Source organism: Heloderma suspectum, chromosome 3 (genome assembly GCF_057233095.1).
Source record: "Heloderma suspectum isolate Gila_16-S chromosome 3, 16-S_ref, whole genome shotgun sequence".
Taxonomy (NCBI): Eukaryota; Metazoa; Chordata; class Lepidosauria; order Squamata; family Helodermatidae; genus Heloderma; species Heloderma suspectum.
In genome coordinates, this window is record NC_139460.1 from 136,914,937 (window position 1) to 136,942,729 (window position 27,793).

The window sequence follows — 27,793 nt, forward strand, 5'->3', positions numbered from 1 at the left end:
GAAACTGCCCCACAGCAGCTGGGAGAGGGAAGGCTTCTAACTGCATCCCTCAGCCTGCTAATCTCCCCTGGCTTCAACCTGGGTTGGCCGCCCGCAATGCGATGTGCTGGTTAGGGAAGTCTGCCCGTAGTGGTTGAAAAGTTGATTACTTCAAACCCATGGACACTTTTACATTAATTAAAATGAATTAATATGTATAGAAGCAAAATAATCTTGAGGTGCACACCCCTAGCGTGCCCTTAGTATGCATACTGAGTTCCAGGTGCCTAGGTTTCATGGTCTTGGCACAATAGCGGTGACAGACATACCCTCCTTTATTATTAGAGACAATGGCTGTTTGAATTTGGTAATTAAGCAGGATGGCTCTGGCTAATTTTTGTTAGAAAAGGGGGATAAAAAGGTGAATAACTGTATTCAAAATATTATTGGAGAAAAACTGTGTAATACAGTAGAGATAGCAAAGGAGTTTTCAGATGTCTTTGTCAGGAGTGTTTCTGAGCGCAGGGAGTGGGATAGCAGTTCAGATTCTGAAGAAGAACCGTCAGACGTGGGGGAGGTGTTTTCCCAGGCTAGTTCAGATATGAATAGGCCTGCTTCTCAGGTTACAAACGTCCAGATGGCTGAGTATGAGGGTCCCTCCTAACCGCCCCACCCTGTGAGAGGCAGCGAACAGGAGGAGGCAGGTGCCAGGAGCGCCCTAGCTGCCTCTTGCAGTCCCCACCAATAGCCAACTCAGGACACAGACAACGAGGAATTCTTTCCGAGACTTTATTACTTTATGACTATTTCAGAATACTAGTAGCTAGCACCAAAGCAAGGAACAGCACTGGGGAAAGATAGCTGAGTAGCCTAAGCTCCAGGTAAGGCAGTTGGTCCCCATTTGAAGGAGAACCACGGGAAGACCCTGAACGTATGGGCTAGGGAGAGATCCTCCCTCTTTCCCTTGGGTCCTCGGGACATGACCGTTGTTTGTGTGACAGACGAGCGCTACGCCTCCTTTCCGCGTCCTCCATCTGTCGTCGCTCCCTGCGTCTGCACCGAGCGTCCAGCAAGCCCCCCTCCAGCGCTCTCTCACTGCCAGGGACACTATCTATCCCAGGAATGCTGGCAGGAGGAATCTCTGCCAGCTGCTGTGCATGTGAGAGATGAGCGAGCTCCTCTCCCACGGATTGCTGTTCCTCCTCAGAATCAGAACTGCTCTGGGGCTCTATTGGCTCAGTTTCCACCCTGACAGTGGGGTTTGGAGAAGATGACCTAATAGATGCCAGACGCAGGCACATAGCAAAGAGAGAGAAGGCAGGGGTGGAACTTAAGACGGTCTACCCAATTAGTCTTGTGTGAAAAGCTGCGCTTAGAGGCCTTACTAGAAGAGAGGGACCTCCCCCACTTAAGTTAGGCTAGCCAGACTGCCTCCCTTTTCAGGCTGGCAACTCTCGTAAATCCCATTTGAATCCCCTGAAGGCATTCCTTCATAGATGGAGAGTCTCTGAGAATTTGCATCTGTATGACCCTATGAAGTAATGGATTAAAAGCTATAGACTGAAGCCTCTCATGTGTGTATGTTTGGGCGTTGCAGTAAAGCAGGGGCTAAGGGAATCCTGACAGTCTTTGGAAAAAAAACACCCCAAAAGAAACCCCATCCCTCTATTAGACACCAATATTAGACACTGTCTGGAAAATGCAGCAATCCCCAATCTTACAAAGGAACTCAGAGAAGAACTAGATCTCCCCATTTCAATACATGGTGTGGAAAAGACCATTTATGGCTGCAATCCTATACCAACTTCCCCCAGAGTAAGCCCCATAGCATCCAATAGGACATATTTCTGAGTAGACATGTACCAGACTGGAATGTAAGGCTCTCATCCTAAACACTTTTACAATGGGATTACGCTCCCTTGAGCTTAATAGGATTTACATCTGAGTAGATATGGGGAGGACAGTGCCATAAGAATATTAGGAAAAGAAAATGATCTGGCCCATAATAAATTATGGGTGAATCCTAACACATTAATGGTACCTGCATTGGTAGGACTGCTGAACCAAATGTTAACAAAAAGTAGTTGTTAGAAGCTGACATGGTTATGATAAAGTTTAGGAAAAATTCTGAAAAGCCGGAAACAGATAAACCTATATCACTTTTAAATACTTATTATGAAGTATCGGCATGAATAGTATCTGAAAGGGCAACTAAAATCTGAGGCAATTGCCTTAATCAGGGTTGAAGAAGTTTTTTCAGCCTGAGGCTGGAATTCCACATTGGAGAAGCTCTCGTGGGCCGAGTTCCTGTGGCGGGTGGGGCCAAAGTAAAAAATGGGGGCATGATGACCTCAGGTGCTTCTCTGGCCCAGATTAGGGACCCTGGCAGATGGTATGTCTCCCATCACTGACCTTAATAAACCCAACAGGATTTACTTTCGTAAGACCATTTTCATGGGATATTAGGAAGATAATAAATTTTATCCACTTTCCTAAGCAATTTCTAAGAAATTCTTTCCAGGCTTTATATTGTAGATGGTGAAGAAGCATTTGATTCCATTGAATAAGATTTTTTAAAAGAAGCTTTGAAGCATTTGCATTTGGGAAGGAAGTTAGGACATGGATAAAATTGTTTTATAGTTCTCCTATATGTAGAATGTTTAATTGATTTATTTATAAGATTTATATACTGCTCTATTTCCACAAAGACTCCTGAGTGTTCAACAATAAAAGCAAGAAAAAAGAATCAGAACACAGAGTTAAAAAATTTAAAATCAGATTATACCAATAAAACCATAGTTGTTCAGTCAGAAAAGGCTTGTTTAAACAAAAATGTCCTCAGCAGGCTCTGAAAACAAAACATCAGTGTCTGCATGACAGCCACAGGCAGGGAGAGTTGCACAGAGAAGGAGCCAATACATGGAAGGCTCTACTCTGTGGGGACTCCAAACATATCACAGGGCCATGTGGGACCACCAGAAACGCCTCATCTGATGACTTCAGCAATCAAGCAGGCTGGTAAGGGAGAAGACACTGTCTCAGAGATTCTGATCCCGAGTTGTTTAGGGCTTTATACATGAGCAACACCTTAAACTTGGCCTGAAAGCAGATGCTAACAAATGGAAATATTTCATCTGTCATAAAACTACAATCTGTACTAAAACTGCAAAGGGTGCTGAGATGAAACTGTCCCTCTCCCCTTCTTCCTTTCCTATGTATTGTTGTGGGATTGGGGATTGGACAGAAGAGGGTACAACCTCATGTTAAAAATGAATAGAGGTCTTTCTCTCTCCAATCCAGCCCACTTGGACACTATTACTGAGTATATGAACAAGTATAGGAGACAGGAAATACTGCTGTTAGCATGGCAACAAAGCTCCAGGGCAAGATTAGAGATTTAACAGCAAGAGAAAATAAATTGAGGCTTAAGATATCAGGTCTTGAGGAACAGAGTCATATGGCCTAATTTACAATTCAGAGGATTGCCAGAGTGTGAAGGAGGGGCAGAATCCTGAAGCCTTCCTCCAGAAATGGCTGGCTATGAATTTTCCAGACATGCCACCTCATACTTTGCTAATAGATTGGGCACACAGACTGCCACTTCCACCTCAGCAACACCAAAAGCAAGGGCCTTTTGGCTTGATTTGTGGTCATGAAAACTAAAGATTTCATCCTCCAACTGACCAGAGCTGATGAAGATAATACAATTCAGATGTATCAAGGTCTGTCTCCAGACACCCTCAGACGCAAAGCATCTTTTCGTGAAATCACAGAAATTCTACAAGAGGCTGGCCTGCCCTACTCCAGGGGCTACTCTTTTCAGCTGAGAATCTCTTTTACAAGGGGACCACCTGACATATTATAAATTTAAAGGAAGGAGTCCAGATGTTGAAGGATCCTAATCTACACATCCCAGTTACAAGAGTCAAAATCTGGAGAGCCAATTGGCTGTTCCTGATGCTGTGCATGGAGAACTCTGGCTACCAGCCCATCAGAGCCACCTCCGCTGCCATCATTCATGCCATTAGCTATGTTAAAGTTCTGCTTTTTGCTTCTCTTCTTGCCCTTTGTGATTGCCCAGCAACCTTAAGTATAAATGTTTGTGAAAAGACAGCCGGGAAAGCTTCTTGTTCCCAATCTGCCTTACATGTCACCTTGCAAGATATAAACAATAAGCCAGCATTCACAACTGGCTGAGATTAGGACATACCCCTTGTAACACCAAGAGTGACCCTTGATTATGACCAAAATGGTCAGTGTAGTCCTTACTATTGTTATGTGGGTGGATTTAGGGTGGTATGATATGGGAAATGGATTTTCCCATATGTTGTTTTCCTTTGTTGCTTTTTAAAAGTTTGTTCTTGTATTTTACACTCATGGTTTGGGTTATAAATCATTTTCTGAACGGAGAGGAAAAATGAGGACATGGTGCTATCAAATGTTTCAGATATATTTCTTTGGATTATTTTGTTTATTGTGCTTTATTTATGGCAACATCTGACAGTGACCAGGTTTGGGCGACATAACCCACAATGGGTTAATTAACCCATCGTGCATTATCATATCATCTGTTGGGAATTTATCTACCCATGATTGCTTCTTCGACCAAAATAATCCAGTCCTATTATTTCTACTACCCCTTCTTGTTGCACAGGGTTTTTGCTCCTTTCTGAGTAATGCCACGGGGTTTTGATGGTACATCGGGTGCCTACCAACTAGGAGAGGCTGTGTATGAAATTTTGTCCAGATCCTGAAAACTTCCAGCGCTTTAGAGGTGAGATGGTGCTCAGGCGGGAGGACTACCACAGGACAGAGGGTGAGGGAGGGAGTCAAATTACGCACAGTAGCTTATTAGCCTGGTCATGTGGTGGGGCATCGTGTACTATTTCAAAAGTCATGCGGTGGGGCATCGTGTACTATCTCAAAGCAACAATAGTGATGCTATGGCAACCACTATGTTCCGAATATAGGCCAAATCCAGTTGTTTAAGAGACTATTCCTCAAATTGGCAGTATTTGAAGAGGGGGATCTAATTTTTTTTTTTTTTAATACAGTGTATGATTGTCTGCTCCCATCAGTCCCCATTGGAGATGTCAAACTCCACTTACCTCCATTGATCCTTTAGAGTTCATAGTCCAAGTACCCCAAAACTGGATAAGCAGCACCACAAGGTGTACAATCCTTGGGAGACCAAAAGACACAGAGGCCACAGGCTCACAGTCCTCAGGTCAGTTAACAGCCCTTTGTGACATAGAACAATGTGTGGGCCAATCAGGTCAAAGCTGACCCACACCAGCCACACAGTTTCTTCAGCAGGATTTTGCAGCTTACTGCTAGGTTAGATCCCCAAAAGAAGGCCCCAGGGAAAACCTGGGCCAAAGTATGTTGGGCTTCCTTAAGAATGAAGCCATTTTTCTAGCATCCTAAAATGTATTCTTTCTTTCTGGTTTTCTAGTGGATGCCTTCCAGTTTGTTCGTACTCACCATTTTGGCAACATAAAGATCCCTCGTTAGAGAATGCATTCACTCTTCATATTTAGGATATGGTATGCAAGCTTTCTAGTAACCCACAGTTCTTCTTCAGGTGGAATGTTTTAAAAAAACCCAAATTAGAAGTAAAGACAGTTCTGGGAGATGACATTTCAGTATTGTCTGCAATTGGTTTGAATTTTAAAATGCAAATAGGAATTATGCTCACTGTAATGAGATTAGAAATGTGTCTTTTGCAAAAGATCAGAATCACAGCATAGTTAAATAACAGAAATGAAAGTGAACTGAAAGACTGGTGCTGAGTATTTACCAGCACAATATTGTGAGTATACAGTATTTGTGCACCTTGTTCTCATTGACTTTATGGGTAGTATTTAATGTTACTCCTACTTAAAGTAGACCTAATGAAATGGCCCATTCATTTCAATGGGTCTACTCTAAGTAGGACTAACACTGGATACTACCTATGTACACCCAACACACATTCATAAACAAAATATTGGTTCCTAATGAAACCATGTTCAAAGCGGTTTACAACACAAATGTGCACACATACCAATTTCCCTTAGCAACACAAGAAAACTACATTTCCTGCTTTTGTGCAGAGCCCATTCTTTACTATCCATATATCCTGTGGAGGATATACTGGACAAGGCTGAGAAGACCAAAGCTGCAGCATTCCTCCCCCATGAAAACAGACATGCTTTCGGACAGGAGTGCCACTGTGACAGAACCCACAGTTGAGTACAGTTAGCGGATCAAGTGCTTTGACTGTGCCTATATTGTTTTATACCTATTCATTTCATCATTTGTGCCAGAGAAGAGACATGCCATTTTGAATTTCCACACTTGATGCAATAGGACTTTTCCTCTGTGAAAGAAACACATAAAGAGCAGGTTTGTGAGCACTTAAATCTTTTTGCATCATACATGTGACACAAAAGTAGAAAATTATTTTTATACAAAGGAAATACTTTTTCTAAGTCCCCTATTTTTGATTAAGAGGACTGGAAACCTACAAAATTACAAAAGAACAAGATAATTCTTGATCCCACTGAGATTTTTTATTAAAATGTTTTCTCATGACAACAAAATATACTTCCAAATAAAGCTACTTGACATGATCATTTGAAAAAATACAAACAGTGTTCTGGCCAAAGAGGTATATCACTGCAGCTGCCAGTGCATTTCAGCACTTAAAGCATCTCCCTTATTCGCAATAAAACAATTCAAAGAGTTAAGTGAAAAAGATCCAGAAACCAGAAGAAAAAAATGTAGGTGCAGCCTGAGACTGCAAGTTCAGGGTGCTCTTTGGAGACGGTTTATTTAAAAGCAGGCTGAAATGTGAAGTAAATTCAGATCACATGAAAAGGTGCTGGAGGAGGATATACCCGGCAATGAACAGTTTTTTTGCCTCCTCGCAAAAGGGAGCAAAATGTACCCCATCCTTCCAGGAGGAATCATGTCATTGCCTATGACTGCCAAAGAAGGTCCCCCATTAATGGAAACAACTCAAGTTTTACATAACAATGTTCCAAATGGACAGACCACTCAAGTATGTACGTTGAACATGTGGTGTTTTGTAAGCTTTGACCTGGACCATGTCCTTATTGCATTCTGGGAAGTTTTAAAGGACAAATACTCTATACATTTACCACCATTATACAACGTGTGTTTAATAGATCATTTTGGAAAGTAACAAATCTCATGCTTTGGGTATTAACGATTTCTTCTAGTCATAGGTTCCCACTCTCCCCCCACCTCCCCCATGGTGGCTTTGATCTAGATTGGTTCTGATTTCATGGTCTGAAACACAGGTCCATTGTTGAGTATATTGATTAGACTGGATTCTAAGTGTACAATATTCTGTGCTTGAGCTAACATCTTATTCCCCATGTAACAACCCACACTTAATGCAACAAACATTCCTAAGATGGCATTTTATACTGAAATCTCTATCCATTCCCTACTCTGCGCATAATAAACATTACCATATCTGAGGAATATTTTACACTACAGCAGTGATACAAGTCGTTCCTTTTAGTCATTCCCATCAGGGTCTATGTAACTCTGAAAGCCGCTATTCCGCCTTTCATGAAGATGAGACAGCTTTCTCCAGACAGATTCCTGGTGGAAACTAGCACTGAAAGACCTACCCAGGCGCCCACGCTGCTTCTTGGAGATATTGTCTTCACTCTCAGATTTAGCCATACCCTGCATCTGTGATTGGGGTTGCAAGTCTTGTTTAGCGTTTCCAAACGGAAAGTTCCACGGGCCAAACCTTTGCCAGTTAAGCCTCTGAAGAGCAATGATACAATGCAGATTTCCTCCTACCTAAAAATAAAAAAAAGCCTTGTCACATTTTATAAAAACAGCACATCATCTATGTATGTTAAGGGTGGGCAACTTGTGGCCCTTGAGATCTTTTGGCCTACAAATCCCATCAGCTCTTACTGGCATAGCCAAGGGTGAGGGGTGATGTGAGGTGTGGCCCTCCAGATGTTTTGGCCTACAAGTCTCCCAGCCCTGGCTTTCATATTAACAGTGAATAATGTTTCGGGATAAGTATTTAATCCACAGCTCTAGCTTGGGCACCAAGTTCCTTTGCTATGACTTTGTTTCCTCTCCCTCCATTTTCAGATATCACTTCCTAACTTTTTTTTAGACCTGCACAGGAGAGCTGCTGCATCCACCATTCTCCATTTATATTTATATTTTTATTTAATATTTATTTAATATTTATTTAATTATTTCTTAATCGCCTATCTGGCCAGTCACCCAGCCCCTCTGGGCAATGTACATCAATACAAACAGTTTTAAAACAATAAAATTGTACATTAAAACATCATATTTCTAAAAATACACTAACCCACCCCAAAAGCCTGCCTGAACAACCATGTTTTTAATGTGTGGCGGAAGCTCATTAAAGAGGGGGCATGGCGGAGTCCCCTAGGGAGGGAGTTCCACAGAGTGGGGGCCACCACAGAGAAGGCCCTCTCCCTTGTCCTCACCAGCCTAGCTGTCCTGGCTGATCAGACATAGAGAAGGCCATCCGAGGCTGATCTTGTTAAGCGGCCTGTCTGGTGGTGCTGGAGGCACTCCTTGAGATAGGCTGGGCCGGAACCATACAGGGTTTTAAAGGTCAAAACCAACACCTTGAATTTGACCGGGAAAACAACTGGTAACCAGTGCAACTCCTTCAGCACCGGAGTGATGTGATCATGCCAGCGGCTGCCTTTAAACAGGCGAGCCACCACATGGTAACCTAGATATCTGTTCTGTTTATGGCATAATGAAATATATGATGTCACTACTATTATTCAGGTTAAATTATTCCTGGAATTCATGGTGGCAAAGACCAGTGCAATTAACAGCTGTGGCACTTGCATAGGCCTCTGCATGCCTTCTTATAGACAAAGTGTGTCAGTTCATAACACATTTCCCAAGCTTAGCCAAGAGTTGACCACTTTGGTTGCCATTAAGATTCACTTTTCCTCTTCGAAACCCAGTCTGCAGGGCTTGGTAACTTTAGATCTCTCTGGCATCCCTTTTCTAATACACATCCTTCCTGGTCGAGTGCATATTGAGTGTTGTTTGAGAGCCATCTGTGTTAGTGAAATACTCTCCAAGGATTTTGACCTCCTTAAAACAGATGCTGCTTTGCTTCGCTTCATTTACTTTACACAGTCCACTTGTTCTATTATACAGAAATACTACAAACTATTCAAGTAGCACCGTTGTCTTTACACTACTGCTAATGTCTAAACTATAGCTACGGCTTCTGGAAATATGTCCCATGTATCCCACACTAACCTTTTGCCTTTCCCAACAAAGGACCAGGTCATACAGCACCCAGTGGGTGTGAGCCTGCATGTTTGGCAGTGTCCTGGGCCCAAAGAGCTGGGCGAGTTGTAACTGTATGTCACTCATACATGACATTCCCCTAGAAGTTTGGGTGCATGGTTTGGGGTGGCCCAAAGCTTATGACTGGATGCATACCTTCATTTCAGCATACATTGGGTATTATTTGCATGGGGTGTCATGCCTGAAAGTGTCTTACACCTCAACAAAATGTAGGAATGGATGCCCGCTATCCTGGAAATATAGACATACGATTTGGGGTGGCCCAAACCTTATTGTGGGATGCACACCTCCCATTCTATATGCATGTCTACATCCTTTGGGTATTACTGGGATTGGAGCACCATGTCTGAAAGGATCTTGAACCCAAATGAAGAACTGAGCCAGATATGATGCTGCAGTGTCTTGTAGAGGCCACTTCCATGGATGTTTGGGTGTACGACTTGGGATGGCCCCATGCTGTGTCTTCTAGCCCTACAAAGCATTAGGCTAAATGTGATGCTCTAGCATCTCTTAGAGGCCCCAAGGTTGGGATATATGACTTGTGCTGGCCCAAAGCTTAGTTTGGGCCATATGCTCCCTGTTCCGTATTCATTTATATGTACTTCGGTTATTATTGGCATGGTGGCAGTAAGCTTGATAAGAGTCTGGTGCCCAAACAAAACCCTGGGCTAAAAGTGATGCTCTGGCAACTCACAAATGACATTGTACTGGAGGTGCAGGTGACCATGTTAGGCATTCAAGGTCTTTTATCTCTCCCCTTGGTGCTGCCGTAAACAGGTCACTTCACTTCGGTGCAAAGAAGGGTAAGACTTTTATATGTTGTGATTACATTAAAAAAAAAACACATGATTGCTGCAGGTCTATCTCTTGGGGTGTAGGCTCTTGATAAAAATCACATTCAGCATTGTTCATCGCATGTGGTAAAAAAAATGTCATGGCCTGTGAACAGAATAACTCATTTGTTAGTCTCCTGCTCCTCAAGAGTGCATTACTTACTGGAATCCATATGAAAAAAGTTTAATATCAATGTATAAGTATGCCAAGTTTCATACTTCTAATCTGAAGTGCATGGTTTTATGTTTAACTGCTCTGCTATAAAGCAAAGGGCAGTTGAAAGAAATCACAGTTAATATTCTGACTTCGCAAATCATTTCCCTTTTATTAAGAGTTGGCAGAATATTAAGGAAGTTATTTGTTACAGGGAAGTAGTTTTAGTAGTTCCTTTGCATCAGCTCTTCTATTTACTTCAGGTATGAAGAACAGAAGGCACATTAGAGGTAAATACACTACTATCAGATGTTCCTGACCTTATGTTTTCCTTACTTGCAAAGTATACAGTGAATAATTGTTCCACTATCCATATTAGTCGTGGAGCAATTCTCTCCACACCCGGTCCTAAAGCAAACCAACCCAATGAGTTTCATAAAAGCTGCCTCAGGACACACATGCAACTCTGCATGAATATGAAGCAATCTCACCTTCTTTGTCTTCCGATGCTGAAGGCCCCTTTCCAAGTGCCTAATATCTAGGTATTCAGGATTTTGAGTGTTCAAGTCTGTTACAATATCTGCCCACCTACACAATAAGATGAAAAAAAGATCACAAATCAAATTCAGAGTTAGAATGCCATGCAATGCAACAACTACACAAATTGTTATTATGGTCTGAAACTATTTGGGATTCAGAGAACAATACAAACTTAAATAGAAGCATCCTGTACAGCAGATGAACACTGTCCTTTCCTTTAAATCAAGGCAACAAATGGCCACCATGTCAGGTCCCATAGTTCTGTGTTGTGTTTTTTAATTAATTATGTACATGATACATAATTTAATAAGCTCCCAGCAACAGAGGGTCATGAGAACTAATGTTTATTTTGTAGCCCTTTACTGTCCTTCTCTTTCTCCTATTGTTTCCTTCAGCAACTTCTTACCACCCCTTTAAACATTTTTCCATCCCTTTATCTGTCAGAACCCAGGGCCAATCTACATAGGCAATTTAATGTGGTGGTACAGCGCACTCAGATCATTTGCAATAGATGTCCCTGTTGTTAATCCGCTGCCTTCCACCCATCCTGAAATTGTGTGTTTTTGAAAAGTCCTTTTACTCTGTTGTTTTTCTCAAGTGCGGCTCTGAAGCAATTCCACGGCAATGTGCTCCGTCCCCCGTCATCAACCCCTGCATTAAATCCTGGGCATGCCTATGACCTGGCTGTGACCTTCAAGTGATGTGGTGAAGGGGTGGGGCTGCCCCTCCCCCCCATTCCCTCTTTTTCCCCATTTGCAGTACAGCTGCTTTCACAATAAGTAGCCTCCTTTTCCCATTCATAATAGCAGTAGCCCTGTTTTACTCACAACAGTGGAGTAGCCCATTTATACGTAGTACACAATAAAGAATACACAGAGCTGAAGGAGAAAGGGCAGCCAGCACCAGGCAGCTGGAGCTGTGGTATTTCGCCGTCTCGTTACTGCGATACACCTACAACTGCACAGTTGCACGATACACCTACAACTAAGGAATACCCAGAAAGGACGGAGAGAGGGCAGCCAGTACAGCAAGAGAGCATGGACAGGGCTGGGACCAAACCTCCCCAATCATAGAATCATGCTGGGTCACCCCTTTAAAGTAACACAGCAGTTTGCTTTTTCCATTCACAAATAGCATCCCCTGATTCATTCATGCCTCCCGTTCAGAATAGTCCCCCATGTGTGTGATTTTCCTATGCGTTTGTGGGGAGGAGGAGGCTTACTTCAGGTTGGGGAAGTGGAAGCAGCAGCAGCAGCAGCTGCTGACTCCAGAGTGCTAGCAGAGAGAGGCAATTCCAGCCCTTTCCCGCCATGCAAGACCTAGGCACCTCCTGTCTGCCCGCCCATTGGTCTGTCCCTGGGTTTCAATATTGCTGGTTCACAGTCAGCAGATGTGAGGGGGAGAGGTGTAGGGTAAACTATCCAACATTACTCATCTCTTCCATTAAACTTCCCTGAGCAGTGGAGCATGGAAAGGGGTGGGAGCAAGCCTCTCTCATTGGCTGAGCAGCATCTATGTGGTTGATGATGTTCACTTCTACTAGTGGGACCCTGCCCATCCAACCACAAAGTAAGGCGGATTACAATACAGTTTGACCTGTGAAAAGTGGGTTTTAAGGTAGTGTTTACTCCAGATGTTTTGCTTTGTGTGCCCAGGACGTACCAAAAGCGATTTCATCAAGATCCGGATAATACCAGAAGCGCTTCTCATTCCATTTCCATGTAGACTCCCCACCAGTTTAACTTGGCTCCATTTGTCTGTGTCTCACCAAACTAACCTCAACTATTTCATTAATAGGCAAGTTGAATGTGTCTCTCTTCCCCCCGAGGTAATTTTGCTCTGGATAGCAAGGTTAGCTTTTCAAATAAAGTTAGTATTTTGTAGACAACACTATTTTCTCCCCCCAGAGTCTGACTCTACTCTTGGTACATCCAGTGCCAAGGAAAAGTTACAAATATGCAATGAAATGTTACACAGTTTATCTTGGAAATCTCTCTTTTCTGGATAAGACAATGTCTTCACAGAGAAGGCTCTCGGCTAAATCTTACGTCTTTCAAATTTCAAGATGTATTTTAAAATTGAGGCCTTTCAGCACAGATTTTTCTTCTTCTACACCATAGACACCTGCCAAGCCATTTCTCCTATGTGGGATGGGATTCAGCTTAGATACAACTGATTTACCTTTGTCTGGTACAGAAGCGAAAACCCTCAAATACTGTCACAAAAGTCATAAGTGAAAATTCATAATACTCTTGGAATCGATGATCATGTTCATTTTTTGCAAGTCATGATAGCAGCTCTATAAGCATTCTATGTATCTGAAATTCTTAAGACCTATATATCTTGTAAACTTACTAGGGTGCGCTAACTTACTTTTTGCAGTGAATAGTTGGGTGCTTTCTGCTTGGCTCTCCAATGAGTATCCAGTGTTCCACTTCTTGTTGTAAGAGATGGCCTCTGGTGCAGAAAAAAATGATATACATACATTTACCATTGTAAGAAACTTCATGAATAAGTTTTCTAAAGTTTTTGGAATAGATAGCATATGTATCTCATTACTAGTTAGCTGCTCCACTTTTACATAACACCCATTTTTAGTCAAGTTTAATAGAAAACTTAAGATGGTTGTAGTGGCTGGGCTTCAGAGGACTTGCTTCATACTAAAGCATGGAAAAGGATCTGGAAAGAACAGTCACTGAGCCCAACATTAGGTAATGTATCCAGTCTTTACAGCCTCAGTCTAAGGTATCCGGTATCCAAAGGGCACTGCAGTCAGCTAGTGTTGTGCCTGGTATATCCGTAACAATGTGCATTCTTCAATACAGACACCCATTATTCTTGAAGAGATGACTATGTATCTGCACTGCATCCCCTTTGTGCCTATTTCTGCATATATAACAACCTGCACGCATGGAAATGGATTTGCTCTAGAATTCTTTGCTGTACTCACGTCAGAAACCTGGTGGGTGGCTTTTCCTGCCCTTGAGTAGGAGACTGGATTGGATGGCCTTTAAGTCCCTTTAAACCCCAGGATTCTGGTGCAGTGAATTAATAGCACTTTTGTACTTTAGCATCCAAGCACAAAATATGCATGCAGTGCAACACTTGATGGTCTCTTCCATGTGGAACACATGAATGCTTATTCCTTTGAATACCATTGAATGGCAAGTAGAGGATCAAATCCCCACTCAGATGTATTTTAAAGGAAGAGTGGTAAATGTCTGTGTACGTGAGCCCTTTAAAACTGGCACATCTATTTTCTGCTTGGGCACCTAGTAAAAAGTACAAAACAATGAAAGAGTAGCTTTTTGGACTTTGCCTTCCAGTACAATATTTCTGTTTCTGGCCAATAAAGATAGATACTTTGCTAGTACTTCTGGTAATTTTCTTATATAAAAACAAAACTTGCAGTGCACTGCCTTGTACTTAAAAAAAAATTAGAGATGCATCATCTCAATACAGAGAACTCTTCTAGGCCAACCTTCCAAAGATGGATCTCAAATGCAGTTTGTGTGGACATTTAGCTTGTACTACATATTAAGGAAAAGGGAAGAGACTGATAGATTTATCCTACAAACACCTTCCCATCATCTAATGATATTCCACGGATCATACACTGAACAATATCAATCCTGCATTCAAAAGCAATGTTCTTTTAGGAGCAGTTGGTGACGCAATTTGAGAAAATTTATCCAAAATATATCAGAGAAAACTGTTCTTGTTGAACAAGTTCCACCAGATAACCAATTAATATTGCCAGTGTTTTAGAGGACAATGTCTAGAAAGATTATTACCATGTATGAATTGGTTTACCTGCAATATAAAACACAGCTATACTGAAAGAGTATTATCAATAACCCACTTCACATATTTACTAGAGAGACCCTCAGCGGGTATTAATGTGACCATTTTAAAACTAGCATTTTTACAGCTGTTTTGGTACTGTTTCCAAAATGTTTATCCATAAATAGAGTTCAGTCTTTGGACTAGACTTTTCATTCCATTCACCAAATCAAAAATCATCGGGCAGCATCCTTCTACTCATGGAAAAATCTGTTTCATGAGTAGAAATGTCCTTCTGTGAATGGAAGCTCCTTCTAGTCAGAGCAGCAATGGCGCATACTGCCCACCGACCCCAACCCAGCTCCCAGCAATACATTTCTCCTATCACTTACTGCCTGCAGCCCAGCCGTTGCTTCTCCTAAGGCCTCCTTATGTCTACTTCAAGTTCCACCATACTGAAACTTACAGTAGCCTGCATTTAACAACATTTTAAGCAAGAGTCACATCGCATCAGACATGTCATGGAAGTCTTACTTGTATGCCTTGCTAGGTTTTACTGGGGTTGCTTCAAAGCCAATTGGACAAAAATAATGATTTTGGCAATGATAAATGTAGGCTATCGATTCATCACGCAGTCCTTGTGTTAGTTTTGTCAAAGCTCCCGAAGCTACAAATTAAAATAAAGCCATTGATAAATTAGATCAGTCTGTATTGAGAAGCAACACCCTATTAGATTTAACACTATGAAAAAATATTTATTTTATGTACTGTACTTGCAAGGTCTCAAGGACCTTATAAAAGGGAAATGTATACATTACTTAAAAACCCACCAAAATAAAAAACATAGCTTCTAAGCTATCCATAGCTTGTTAGTACACATTATTAAAATATGCTATTAAAATAAAACCAATGCTTATACCCTGCCATTGAATACTTTCCTAACCAGAAAGGTTCTGTTCTACCTACAGAAGCAGCTCAGCTGAGCCTCTAGGGGTTGTGTCCAATGTTAGTCCTAGTTAGAGTAGAACCCTTGAAATGAATGGGACTAAAGTCATACTAACATTGGATACAACCCTAGTTCTCCAAGTAATGTGGGAGGACAGACAGCTCCCTCGTGTCCATTTCTTCAACAGGCCTGTCATCCAAGCCTCCTCTCTTCCCTGCTATGGTGTGCAGCACAGACAGAGGACGGCTTACTACAGTATGTGAGAGGGAGCTTGGATGACACACCTGTGGAGGAAATGAGCAGGAAGGGTCACAGAGGTCTTTTCTCCTGCCTCAACTGGAATTGAGAGAACAATGTTTAGTGTTTAGGGAATATGGTGGCAACCCTACAAGGATGTTTTCCCAAAATTCAGGAACGAGCATGCTACAGAATACAACTTATTGTCTGTCCTGTGTTAGGTTTTTCCCATTTTCTTATAATTTTCTATTGTTATTAAAATTAGCTACTTACCAGTCTCTCCAGCTGTCTTATACTTCCCATGAGGTTTATAGAGAAAATATGAACATCCTTTTACATGGAAATTATCATTAATTTGTCTGAACCACCTGAAAAGCACAGTAGTGCAGAATTTGTGCTCTAAATGCAAAAAAAGTGATCTATCAAACCACAGTAAGAAAATATTTCCCCTTTTATTCCTCTTTTAAACACTACACACATCATATAAAATGGGCATATGTTCACAGCATGCCCTAATCAAACATGCAGCACAATCCTATGCATGTTTACTTAGAAGCAGTTTCATTAAATTCCATGGGTCTTACCCCCAAGTAAGTATAGGATTGCAGCCTGTTTCCCCTGTAATAAATGTGTTACTATAGGCCTGAATTTCAGTGGTTATTTCAGATCAACATGGGAACTTTAGACTTTCTTGCTTCTGGTCACATGCATTTCTGTGCTCATTCTCTGCTTTCTTTCTATACTCAGACTTTTCCCTTCTGACATTGTCCCCTTCCCCCGATTCTAACAGACAACCCACTCTTCCAGCCATCCTTTCCTAAGCCCCCCTCCTTTTCTACTGCCTTTTTGGTCCTCTACCCCCCCTTCCCTGGTTCCTTTTGCTTGTGTTGCTCCTCCACAGAACAGTAGTTGAGTCAGTGACAGGCAGACTCTTTTCCCAGTCCTTCTTCTCTGTGACATTAAGGGCAGCTCAACCTGATATCAGAAGCTTTGCTAAAGTCTGTTAATGCATTACACTATGTTCCCTGAAAGTTTAAAAAACTTTGAACACACTTAGAAAAGCAGTCCATCAAGACTTCCACCACTTATAACATAATCCTGTACCTGTCTACTCAGAGGTAAGCCCCACTGAATTCAGTGGGGTTTGCTCCCAGTATCTGGGTACAGTATTAGAGCCTTAACCTACTTCTACAGAGTAATAATAATTTGAATACTATTGAATGTGTGTGTGGGGAGGCATGTGCGTGCACATCTGCAAATATGTGTGCAGTGTGTGGGGGGGGTTTTGTGTGTGTGTGTGTGTGTGTGTATATATACACACACACACCCCTGTGAAACAGCATGAGATTTCAAGCACATTATTTTACCTCATTAATGTCGTATTTCCAGTAAATGGACCAAATCTAATTTCTTCAAAAGGAGGTTGAAAGCCCAATATATGCAAAGCTTCTTCTTGAGTAATAGGTGGTAAGCTGGTTTTAAAAAAAGATAAGAATGTAAGGAATTATAAACAGCAAGGATTAGGCTGCATCTTAAGCACACTTAGTAGGATGCAAGTCCCACTGAATGCACTGGGATTTACTCCCCGGTGAATGTATTTAAATAGGTACTATAGAATTGCTTACTTTCCAGCTCCCATTGTGCTATATAGGAAATTCCAGCAGGAGACTAAAGAGGAAATCCCACAGGATGTCTTATATTGTGGCCGACTTATACAGTACCTTAAAAAAGAACACATCATTCATGGAGTGATGTTAAGCTTTCATTTGTTATAATTCAGACACAAATATAGGCAAACAATATATTTCATTTATACTGTTCATAAATTAAAAATATATATATTCAGCTGTGGAATTTTCTTCACAGCTGAAAAGATGGTCTTATCTTCAAGTAACGTGTTGATGTACCTAGAACAGCTTCCCTAAAGGTTAATAGCCAATGGGGCAGCATCGAGGCAGAGAAAAGATGCCTCATTAGGAAACAGATGAACAGATGTCCAAACATGGTTTTGCCACTCAGTTTATCTTTAAAGAATTGGCCAATACTGCAAAAATCTCTATGAAACAATTAAACTGAGCTAGTGGATCCCTTAAGAACACTCATTATTTTGGGGCATTTTTAAATTGTTTGCTGGAGACACAGCCATTGTGTAAGATTACCGACAGGAATTTAATCCATCTTTTTTATAGGTTCTCAAACTCTCTTCTAGCAAGCCACCTAAGTCAAACAAGTTGAAAGAAACCCAGCACCATCCAGTGCCACTGGTCCATCTTTTCCTCTTGTAACAGGGGGTAGAACCAACTAGCAGAGAGGCAAGAAGAGGCAGGCTCTCAGGCAGGGGTTTCCTTCCCTGTTACCTGCCTGTTTCTCACTTTGCAAGAACAGGATTGCAGAACATCCAGCCACTTATTTTGCATCTATCCCAATTTACTGACTTTGGCCTCCCAGGAAGTGTTTCTGTCTTAAGGGGGGTGGGGGAAGAGAGAGAGAAGATCACAGAGGGTTCAGCCCCGTACTACCAAAATGGCAATGATTTCTACCACATGCCAGGACAAGTAGCAGCCTAAAGTGTCTTCTCCTACACCAACATGCCAGGTAGTGCAGCTCTGGTGTGCTCTCTTTCCTCCTAACTCCATGAAGTGAGCCATGATCACCTGGCCAGAAGTGCTCTGTAACACACCTGACTACACTCCTTGATCTCATTTTACATTTGGAAACAGGGAGACCAACAAAAGAAAAGGTAATGTGCACCCCACAGTATACTTTAAAGTTCCGAGGAAAAGGGACACAGAAAAAAAATGTGAGAAAAACTTGACTATGAACACATACTATAGTCTAGTTCCAAAGATCTACTTTGAAGTCTCCTCAGGCAGTATTTCACCTTATTCTTTCTTCATCTTAGAATATTTAAGGTTATTGTCTCCCCATTCCCAAGCAGGAGACAAAAAAACCATTTATGAGTGGGGGTTGGAGCGCATAAGTACACACAAAATTCTAACAGAGCCATAACAGAGCAGAATTGTAACAGTATTAATGATAGCTTTTCAATACTACCATCTCCGGAGGTCTAATACTTTCCGTTGTTTTATTTCTTCAAGGGCATAATGTTGTGGACATTCCCTGTATTGTTTACTTTTTTTATCTAGAGACATTTTCTTGGTTCCTTGCTTCTTCATGTTGCCTGTAAAATATGTTCAATAATTGCTGGATAACATTAGAAAGCACGCCATTTTTCTGAATTACATTTCCAACAAAACGGCTCTTTAAAAAGCTATCAAACAAGAGAATTATGTTTCACACACAGGCCATACTGTATTCCCAAATAACAAAAAAAATTGAGGAATGCTTAATATAAATTTATGTAGTTTGGTTTAATTTACTTAATTTTCCTGGATGTGATAATCATATTTATCTGGAATGTTTTACTCCTCTGGTGAGGCAAAGAAAAATGGTAGAGTACTAGGATACAGGAGACAGATATACAGACAGCAAAGCATGACTGAGAAGATGGAAGCCACAGGGAGAAACAAGTTAAGCAAGTCATCAAAACTTAATCAAAGTGCACACATCCACTGATTACTGAGCAGTCAGAAGGCACTGTGCACATTTTAAAGTATCTTTCCCCAGTGAGGACCAAAACATAACAGCATTGTTAAATAGTCTTTGTTTCCTTTGATGCACATAAGAAACAGTGTGGTGTAGTGGTTAAGAGTGTTGGATTGGGATCTTGGCAATCCACTTTCTTATCCTCACTCAGCCATGAAGCTCACTGGGTGACTTTGGGCCAGTCACTGACTCTCAGCCTAACCTACATCACAGAGCATTGTACCATGTAAACTGCTGTGGGCTCCCTTGCAAGAGGAAAAAACGTGGGACATAAATGTAATAATAATTTTTTAAAAAACCCATGAGCAATTACGCCATCTATTACATTTGCCTCAAATCTAAATTTCAGATGGCTCAATACACAAATCTGCTAAACATACCCTGTTGTGACTTCAATATAACCATTACATAGGGAACATTTTAGGATAAACCTACAGGTAGGTAATACTTGTGGGTAAACCTACAAGGAGATAATACTGCTGTATGCAAAAGAAGGCCATTATGTATAGTAGCTCAAAATTTAAGAGTGCTACTGAAGTCACAGTATTTAGCAACCTTCACAAATATATTTTTTCTCTAGAAAAAAATGGTCTCAAGTTGTGTCATAGTAGCTGTAGGTCTCATTGTGTGAACTAGAACTTCCTCCTAGAATGCCTACACTGCACCATCTCAGTCTTCCTTCAAATCTTTCTGCAAAATCCACCTATTTTAGCTTAACTCCTCAGTCTTTAGCCCTCAGGTACAATGAAGCCTAAGTATATGTAAGGTGCATCTGCATGTATACTTCCTCTGTTGGGTATCGCTTTCTTCCCTCCACTGTCAAAGTTTAAAGTGCTAGCTCCTTAGGGCAGGGCTTTACTACATAAAGCACCATATATGTGAATAATGCAACAGCAGAAGACCTCGACACAGCCAGTTTTCTACTTTTCTGTAAGGTACAAATATTGATCTGCTCTTGCCATTAATTATCATTTCCAATTTCATTAGACTGAGCACCTGTGGGCAGGGTCCATCATTTTAATGTTCATGTAGCACCTAAATTATTATTATATTCCCTCATAACTATTTAGTGTTAAAAGGAAGATGAGTACTTTGATGCTGCTGGGGTCAAGCAAGAAAACCTATTTCCCCAGGAACAGTCCACTACACCACTAGAGGGGAGTGAATAAATAAGAATGGGAAGTTTGGGAATGGGAATAAATACAAATGACACACAATTTCTTGCAATGTGATGTGAAGTTATGAGACATTTTAAACCAAAGTGAAGGACAGTAGGGACAGTGATCCACTGCTAGCATGACGGGGAGTTAGCACTTTGATGGAAACACTAGTTTCCAGAATGGGGCAGGTCAGCAGAACTCACAGAAAGGAGCTCCACTGACTTGCCCTGATCTACTTTACACAGTGCTGACTGTGCTAGCTGTGTGTCCTGCTGGCACAACAGAATGAGCAGAAGCATAGCAGCAGTATAGGATACTGCCCAGTGATTTTATACATTACAAAACTATATGAAATTCTTCTAAAAAAGTTACTAAACTATATTGGCAGTTATACTAGCTTTAGCAAGAATACGTAAATGTATTAAGACAAAGGAGACTAAAAATGTTTTCAGGACAAGTGATCCACCAGATAAAACAGACCTTGACCATCTGAATGTTTTAAACGTTGTACCTGCTCGATTCTTCGAGTCTGGAGATGTATCACTGAATTCAGCCTTATCAATTTCCCATGCCAGTGGGAGTTTTCCAAGGCTACTAGACAAACTTTCCAGGTTAATATCTTCATTGTAAACTATATCTGATGTGCCAGTTCGAATGCCAATAAAACCCGGAGAATTATTTCCAACATTTAAGGCAGCGTTGTCTTGTAAGCAGGAAGTAACTGTAGCATTTGGGCTTTTGCAAATAGATGTTACCTGGTTTAAAAAAGCATAGTCTGAACAGATAGTGTAAAACTTTTCTCGGGTGTGAGTCACGGGACATCCCCATGGATAATGCCTGTCCCCACTAGATCCCAGAGAGGCAACTGAGGCACCTGCAGCACAAAATGGTTTTACAGGACCATGAAGATTCACTTTTGAAGCCTTTCTTCCAGGTCCACACTCATTTTCTCCAGAACCATTCTCTAGCTGAGCGTCTGCAACGTTAGGCATTGAAGGAATGTAAAAAGCTTTTTTTCCAAGATAGTAACAGGACAGGGGGCCAAATGCTCCTTTAAGACTAAGATGCTGTCTACATCACTTCCTCCAGACTTAAAAGAAAATTTTGACATTTCTGAAATAAAAAAGAAAACATGTTGTTTTCAGCTGATAATATGTCAGAGTTGCTTGCAGCAAGGCATAGCTAGGGCTTGTTCACATTATCAGTTTGGTCTCCATGTGATACCCTGAGTATCCCCAGAGATGCATATTAATAATATCTTGTATGAACCAGCCTTACCTCAAATACAGCCACCATATTTCCAGGGCAATCAAGGGTACTGCAGTAGCTGAACAACCTAATGTGAAGCCAAAACATGTCAGCTATATTTATGATGAGTGCACATCATCGGAGACATTCTCTGTGCCAATGTGTCTTGGGGACACTTAGAAGCTTCACAAAACAAAGAATTGTTCATGTGTATGGAGGTCTATGTTTCAAAATCCCTACCAAGAGTATTTACACTATGTCGCAAATATTTCTGAACATACAGTACAGTCTGTAGCTACAGACTGAACACAACCTATCAATGAAGAACAAGTTTTTTTTAGCTGCTCTATGGAAGGAAGGGGCTTCAAGAGGGTGGCATGGCACAAGAGAACTCTCAGACTGGATCAAACAGTGGTAATCTAACTGCTGCACACAACGGTATCATGCAATGGCAGAAGAACTTTGTTCCAAAATGGAACTGGAACGCAACAAAAACCTCACTTACTTTAGAAAAAGGTATATATGACATTTAGGGATACTGGAGGAATCTATTGGGGGGGCTTCAGGTCTGCTCTTTTAGAAGCTCGGCCCCCCCAGACTCTGGCTCACTTGTCCATGAGCTGGTCCAACCCAATTTGCGTCAAGTCAGGCCACCTCGTGGATCTTCGCAAGCTTTTTTTCCTGTAAAAAAGGTCATTTATGCAAATTGCAGCCACAATTTGCACAGCTTAGGCATATTTACAGCCAAAATTTGCAGTTATGCAAATTGCAGCCAGAAGTTACGCACGTTAGGCATATTTATGGCTGCAATTTGCATAAGTTATGCAAATTCCGGCCACAACTTGCATAAACAATGTTTTTTGCAGGAAAAAACACAAGTCCTCAGATTTGGGGAACAGACCTCCCAGCTCAGCTCATACACACAAATCAAGCTTGGGGAAATCCAGCAAGGAAAAAAGGGCCAGATTTCCCCACAACAGCCATCCCTAATGATATCACTGCATGGTACGGACAAGGCCACATCAAAAAGATGCAACACTGTCCATGTTGTGTTATGTAAGTGTCATGGCTGACATCACAACCTGGTGGCTAGAGAAGCCACTCAGAGCTGATGACACCATTTTCACTTTGTACTGGGCTTTCAGAATGGAGAGTCAAGACAGCACAAGATCTCATGACACACAAAGCACCTGGCAAATACAGGCCATAGGGTAGAAGAGAGAAAGAGCCGGGTAAATACCAGGGTGGAGGGGGTTGTGACAAAACATTCTATTGGTTTGCATGGGACACCCCATCCCCTCTGTCAATCACTGGTGAAGGGGGCCCACTGGCAGGTCCTACCCAAGAGCTCCTAAAATCTTGGAGAGAATCCTGGTGATTGCTTTCGTTAAGAACCTCTGTGTCCACTCTTCCTTGGCCATTCACCATGTGGACTGTATAACTTGGCAAGAGAGTAAATGCACAAACTTTGAAAAAACGACAGCGGAAGCCAAATGGCATCACATTTGCAACAAAGCCACCCCCATGCACATTTAAAAATAATGTGACAGTTTCCCTTTTGTAGCCAGCTCAACTTTTAAGACTTGCCTCCAAACAAAAGCTTATGTTTTCCAGACCTTGCTGCCCCTTTTTCTTGAAATGTTTCTATTGAAACACGTTCTCATGAATTCTCTACCTGTTTACTGAACTAAATCTGAACTTTCCAGTCACCACACCAGTGTAGCAACACTAGTTAATTGCATTAAGATTGGACTCATCCCAATTTTTAAGCAGTACATTAACGAATTCATAACAAGATTTGAACTTCAAAGAATTCTGGGCTAAGCTCCTTATCCACAACAGGCTTTAACATCACTGTTTCAATGTCTTCTTCACTTAATACATGGAGGGGTTTTGACTCTTAAGCCATGGTTGCCTTGATAAAACAATTTCCAAGGCACACACTGCTTATGATTTCTGCCCCCTGACACACAGACTTGATTTTTTCCTGCCAAGAATGGTCTGCAATCTGTAGATTCCCTCTAACTCCAACAATGTGAACAATTATTATTCTTCATTAACTATTATAGGTACAATTCTGGATAAGTGTTCCCATCTGCACTAGGGGAGAGGGCTTCTGCATGAACCTAAGAGCCCTGCTGGATCAGACCAAAGATCTGTCTGCTTCATTGGTCTTGTAAGTAAGTTTGCAAAAGTTACTAGCCCACAATGTATTTATTTTTTACTACCCTGCCTGTTCATACATATCTATGTTAATTATTGTTGCACATCAAGGGGGAGCAAGGGAATATCTGTTCCTCCTGTAAATGACAAAAGCATCCCTTCCTAGTTACCTGGAGGATTCTTACTATTTACAAACCTGTAGTCTAACATTTGGCTTCCCAACAGTGGCCTACTAGATGCTTCTGGGAAGCCCAGAAGCAGGGCATGAAGGCAGCAGCTGCTCCATTTACATCCAGCAACTAGCCTCTGAACACAGTTGTAATTAACTACTATAGTTAATAGCTGTTAACAGACCTTCCTGCCCACACACAAATTTGTTTAAGCCTTTTGAAAAAACATCTAAATTAGCAATTATCACATCACCTTGTGGTAGTAAATTCCAATAATTTAATTCAATTTATTCCATGACTGAATGAGAGAAAGGATGAAAAAATTATTTTATGCACCCTGAACCTACTGCCAATCAATTTCATTATGTGACACAATTCTAGTATTATGAGGGAGAGCTTTTTTCTCTCTATCCATTTTCTCCACAACATTTGTCACTTTATAAATCATGTTCTCCCTTAGGAGCCTTTTCTTTCTTCTAGACTTGAAAAAGCTCCAAATGCTTTAGCATTTGTCTTTATCACTTTGTCCTTTTCAGTACCTTGCAAGTTTTATTATATTATTTTTGAGGCTGAACAATCAGAACTTGAAAGAGGAAAACAAACAAACATTTAGGAAACCACAACAATTCAGCTTAATGCTACACAGCTAGACACAGGGGGTGGGGGAGGCTGTATTTTTGTATGAAATTATTAGAACTGGAGAAAGGCTCTCAGACTGTGAGGGAAATATTAGATCATAAGAAGAGTCAAAGGCCCCTTGAGCCCAACATTTCATTTCCAGCACAGGCTATCCAGATACCAGAACAGCCTTTTAAATAAGCACACAAAAGTTACTAGCCTGCAAGAAAAACCTGCCTGTGAACAATTTGAGCCCCCTCCTCCACAGCTAGCATGGAAACACAGGCTACTTAGCCTCTTTATTAGCCTCTTAATAAAGTTTGCCTTCTACCACATGGGGTAGTAAAGAAGGGACAGAGCAATCCATCTCTTTTGCCAGCCCACTGTGTTTCCATACTGGTCACGGAGGAAGGAGAAGGGGCTTTCCTTCCTCTGCAGCTAGCACAGAAACCAAGCAGGCTGGCAGAGGAGGGGTGCAGTGACCCACTCCTCCCCTCCACCAGCCCACTCACTCATCTGCATGAAACTGAGGATCACTTGCTGCTACCAGGCTTAAATACAAGGCTGCCACTGAATGCTCACTGGCAAGGCAATGTGCTGCCACTGAACGTGGAGGCTCCTTTCAACGACCACAGCTAATGTAGCAGCCGCTGGCAGAAGTAATGTCCTACAGGAATCTGTCCAATCCCCTCCTCTCAAAGGGCAGCAGAGCCCACACCACAGCACCAGTCCTCCCCGAACGTATCGAGAAGGGGCCCTTACAGGTCCGCCTCGAGGGGATTTATGAGGCCTACAAGAACCCCTCTCACCCTCTCCGCGGTTACCTGCTTAGTGGCGGCCATGACTCGCAGGGCGGCGACACTTCCAATCCCCGCTGCTGCGCCCGCCACGGCCGAGAGGAAGCACTCGAGCTCACCTGCGCGCGCCTCTTCCCTTCTCCCCCGCCCCCGCCGCACAAGCCGCGCCCCTCTACCGGAGGCATCTGAGCGACTATCATCCAATCCTACCTGACTAGTGAGTGAGGCGAACTGGATAGGCGGCTTTGCTGTATTGCCTTGCTTGCAGCCCGCGCGCGTGGTGGGAAGCCGCCACGTGATTGGTTGACGGGGGAAATAAATAAATAAAGGCGCCCCTCCCCTTCTTCTCCACCCGTAGAATAGTTTTTTTTTCTGCTCAGGCGGACCCTGGTCGTTGTGAGGACATGCGGGGCTGGTGTCCGTGCCTTGGGGCGCAAAGCTGCTTGGGGAGTAAAGCGTGTGGGGGGTCGTTGTTGTTCAGTCGTGTCCGACTCTTCGTGACCCCATGGACCACAGCACGCCAGGCCTTCCTGTCCTGCGCTCTCTCCCGGAGCGTGCTCAAGTCCATATTCATTGCATCCGTGATGCTATCTAGCCATCTCATCCTCTGCCGTCCCCTTCTCCTTTTGCCTTCAGTCTTTCCCAGCATCAGGGTCTTTTCCAGAGAGTTTTCTCTTCGCATTAGGTGGCCAAAATATTTGAGCTTCAGCTTCAGTATCTGTCCTTCCAATGAGCAGAAAGGGTTGATTTCCTTTAGGATGGACTGATTTGACCTCCTTGCAGTCCAGGGGACTCGTAAGAGTCTTCTCCAGCACCACAGTTCGAAAGCATCAATTCTTCGGCACTCAGCTTTCCTTATAGTCCAGCTCTCACAGCCATACGTTACTACTGGGAAAACCATAGCTTTGATTATACGAACCTTTGTCGGCAAGGTGATGTCTCGGCTTCTTACTATGCTGTCTAGGTGTGCCATAGCTTTCCTCCCAAGGAGCAAGCGTCTTTTAATTTCATGGCTACAGTCACCGTCTGCGGTGATCTTGGAGCCCAAGAAAGTAAAATCTGTCACTGCTTCCATGCTTCCCCTACCATATGCCAGGAAGTGATGGGGCCAGATGCCATGATCTTAGTTTTTTTAATGTTGAGTTTCAAACCAGCTTTTGCACTCTCCTCTTTCACCCTCAGCAAGAGGGTCTTTAGATCCTCTTCGCTTTCTGCCATTAGGGTGATATCATCTGCGTATCTGAGGTTGTTGATAATTCTCCCAGCAATCTTAATTCTGACCTGTGATTCATCCAAACCAGCGTTTCTCATGATGTACTCTGCATATAAGTTAAATAAGCAGGGTGACAATATGCAGCCTTGTCGTACTCCTTTCCCAATTTTGAACCAATCGGTTGTTCCATGTCTGGTTCTTACTGTTGCTTCTTGACCCCCGTACAGGTTTCTCAGGAGACAGGTAAGGTGGTCTAGTACTCCCATCTCTGTATGAATTTGCCACAGTTTGTTGTGATCCACACAATCAAAGGCTTTAGCCTGAAGTCAATGACTTCAGAGTAAACCTACTTTTACGATGCAATGCAATCCTGTCCATGTTGACTCAGAAGTAAGTTCTATTCAATAAGTTCAATGGGCTTTGCTCCCAGGTTATTTATTTATGTATTTCATTTCTATACCGCCCAATAGCTGAAGCTCTCTGGGCAGTTCACAGAAATTAAAACCAAACAACACACAATAAAATGATATAGAACATATAGAACGTTAAGACCACTGTCTAACAATACAATACAAGTAAGCAGGTATAGCAGGGTTGGAGAAGGTGTGGTTGGAGTGCATCTCCCCTCATCCCTCACTATTAGCTAAACTGGCTAAGGCAGATGGGAATGGCAGTCCAACAACCTCTGGTTCACAAGTTCCCCACTCCTAGGGTAGAGGATTGCAGCCTTGGGGTTGCACTGCATGAGAGAGGGAGGAGGGAGAGATGGGCCTTGACGTGTTTGTTTAAAGTATTTGACCCTCTTCACAGTTCTTCAAGTTGATTAACATTTTTTAATTTAGATGGCAAATACACAGTTCTGGCTGATCTTATTTATGTACTTATTTAAAAGGCTTACATGCCTCCCTTCATCAAATTTTAACCAACTTGGAGGGCCATAAATTTAACATATTTTACCTTAGATTGCAAGTCTGTGATTGTGGCCCATTTTA

The 27,793-nt window shown here is 42.1% G+C and overlaps 1 protein-coding gene across 6 annotated transcripts; it reads right to left on the reverse strand.

Moving 5' to 3' along the window:
- Positions 1 to 4,425: 4,425 nt before the first annotated feature.
- BIVM (basic, immunoglobulin-like variable motif containing) lies at positions 4,426 to 26,110 on the reverse strand. 6 transcript variants are annotated; one of them, XM_084844666.1, is made up of 12 exons: positions 25,616 to 25,691; positions 21,871 to 21,928; positions 21,104 to 21,705; positions 18,881 to 19,007; positions 17,452 to 17,547; positions 17,194 to 17,298; positions 16,100 to 16,194; positions 15,178 to 15,310; positions 13,234 to 13,317; positions 10,812 to 10,908; positions 7,626 to 7,803; positions 4,426 to 6,340 (listed from the first exon to the last, which is right to left on the reverse strand). In XM_084844666.1, the coding sequence occupies exons 3-12, from the start codon at positions 21,582 to 21,584 to the stop codon at positions 6,267 to 6,269; spliced, it is 1,470 nt and encodes a 489-aa protein (XP_084700792.1). In that variant the 5' UTR covers positions 21,585 to 21,705; positions 21,871 to 21,928; positions 25,616 to 25,691; the 3' UTR covers positions 4,426 to 6,266. The 6 variants fall into 6 exon arrangements, with proteins under 6 accessions (XP_084700792.1, XP_084700791.1, XP_084700787.1 ...); XM_084844665.1 differs by lacking the exon at positions 21,871 to 21,928; XM_084844663.1 differs by lacking the exons at positions 4,426 to 6,340; positions 25,616 to 25,691 and adding an exon at positions 25,799 to 26,110 and having other exon boundaries at positions 6,387 to 7,803.
- Positions 26,111 to 27,793: the final 1,683 nt, after the last annotated feature.

Coding starts and splice junctions, on each gene's coding strand:
- BIVM (XM_084844661.1), bottom strand. CDS start 21,584: ATGCCTAACGTTGCAGACGCTCAGCTAGAGAATGGTTCTGGAGAAAAT. Junction 19,008..21,103: donor AGACTCGAAGAATCGAGCAG/GTACAACGTTTA, acceptor CATATTTTACAG/GCAACATGAAGAAGCAAGGA. Junction 17,299..17,451: donor AGCACAATGGGAGCTGGAAA/GTAAGCAATTCT, acceptor TTTTAAAACCAG/CTTACCACCTATTACTCAAG.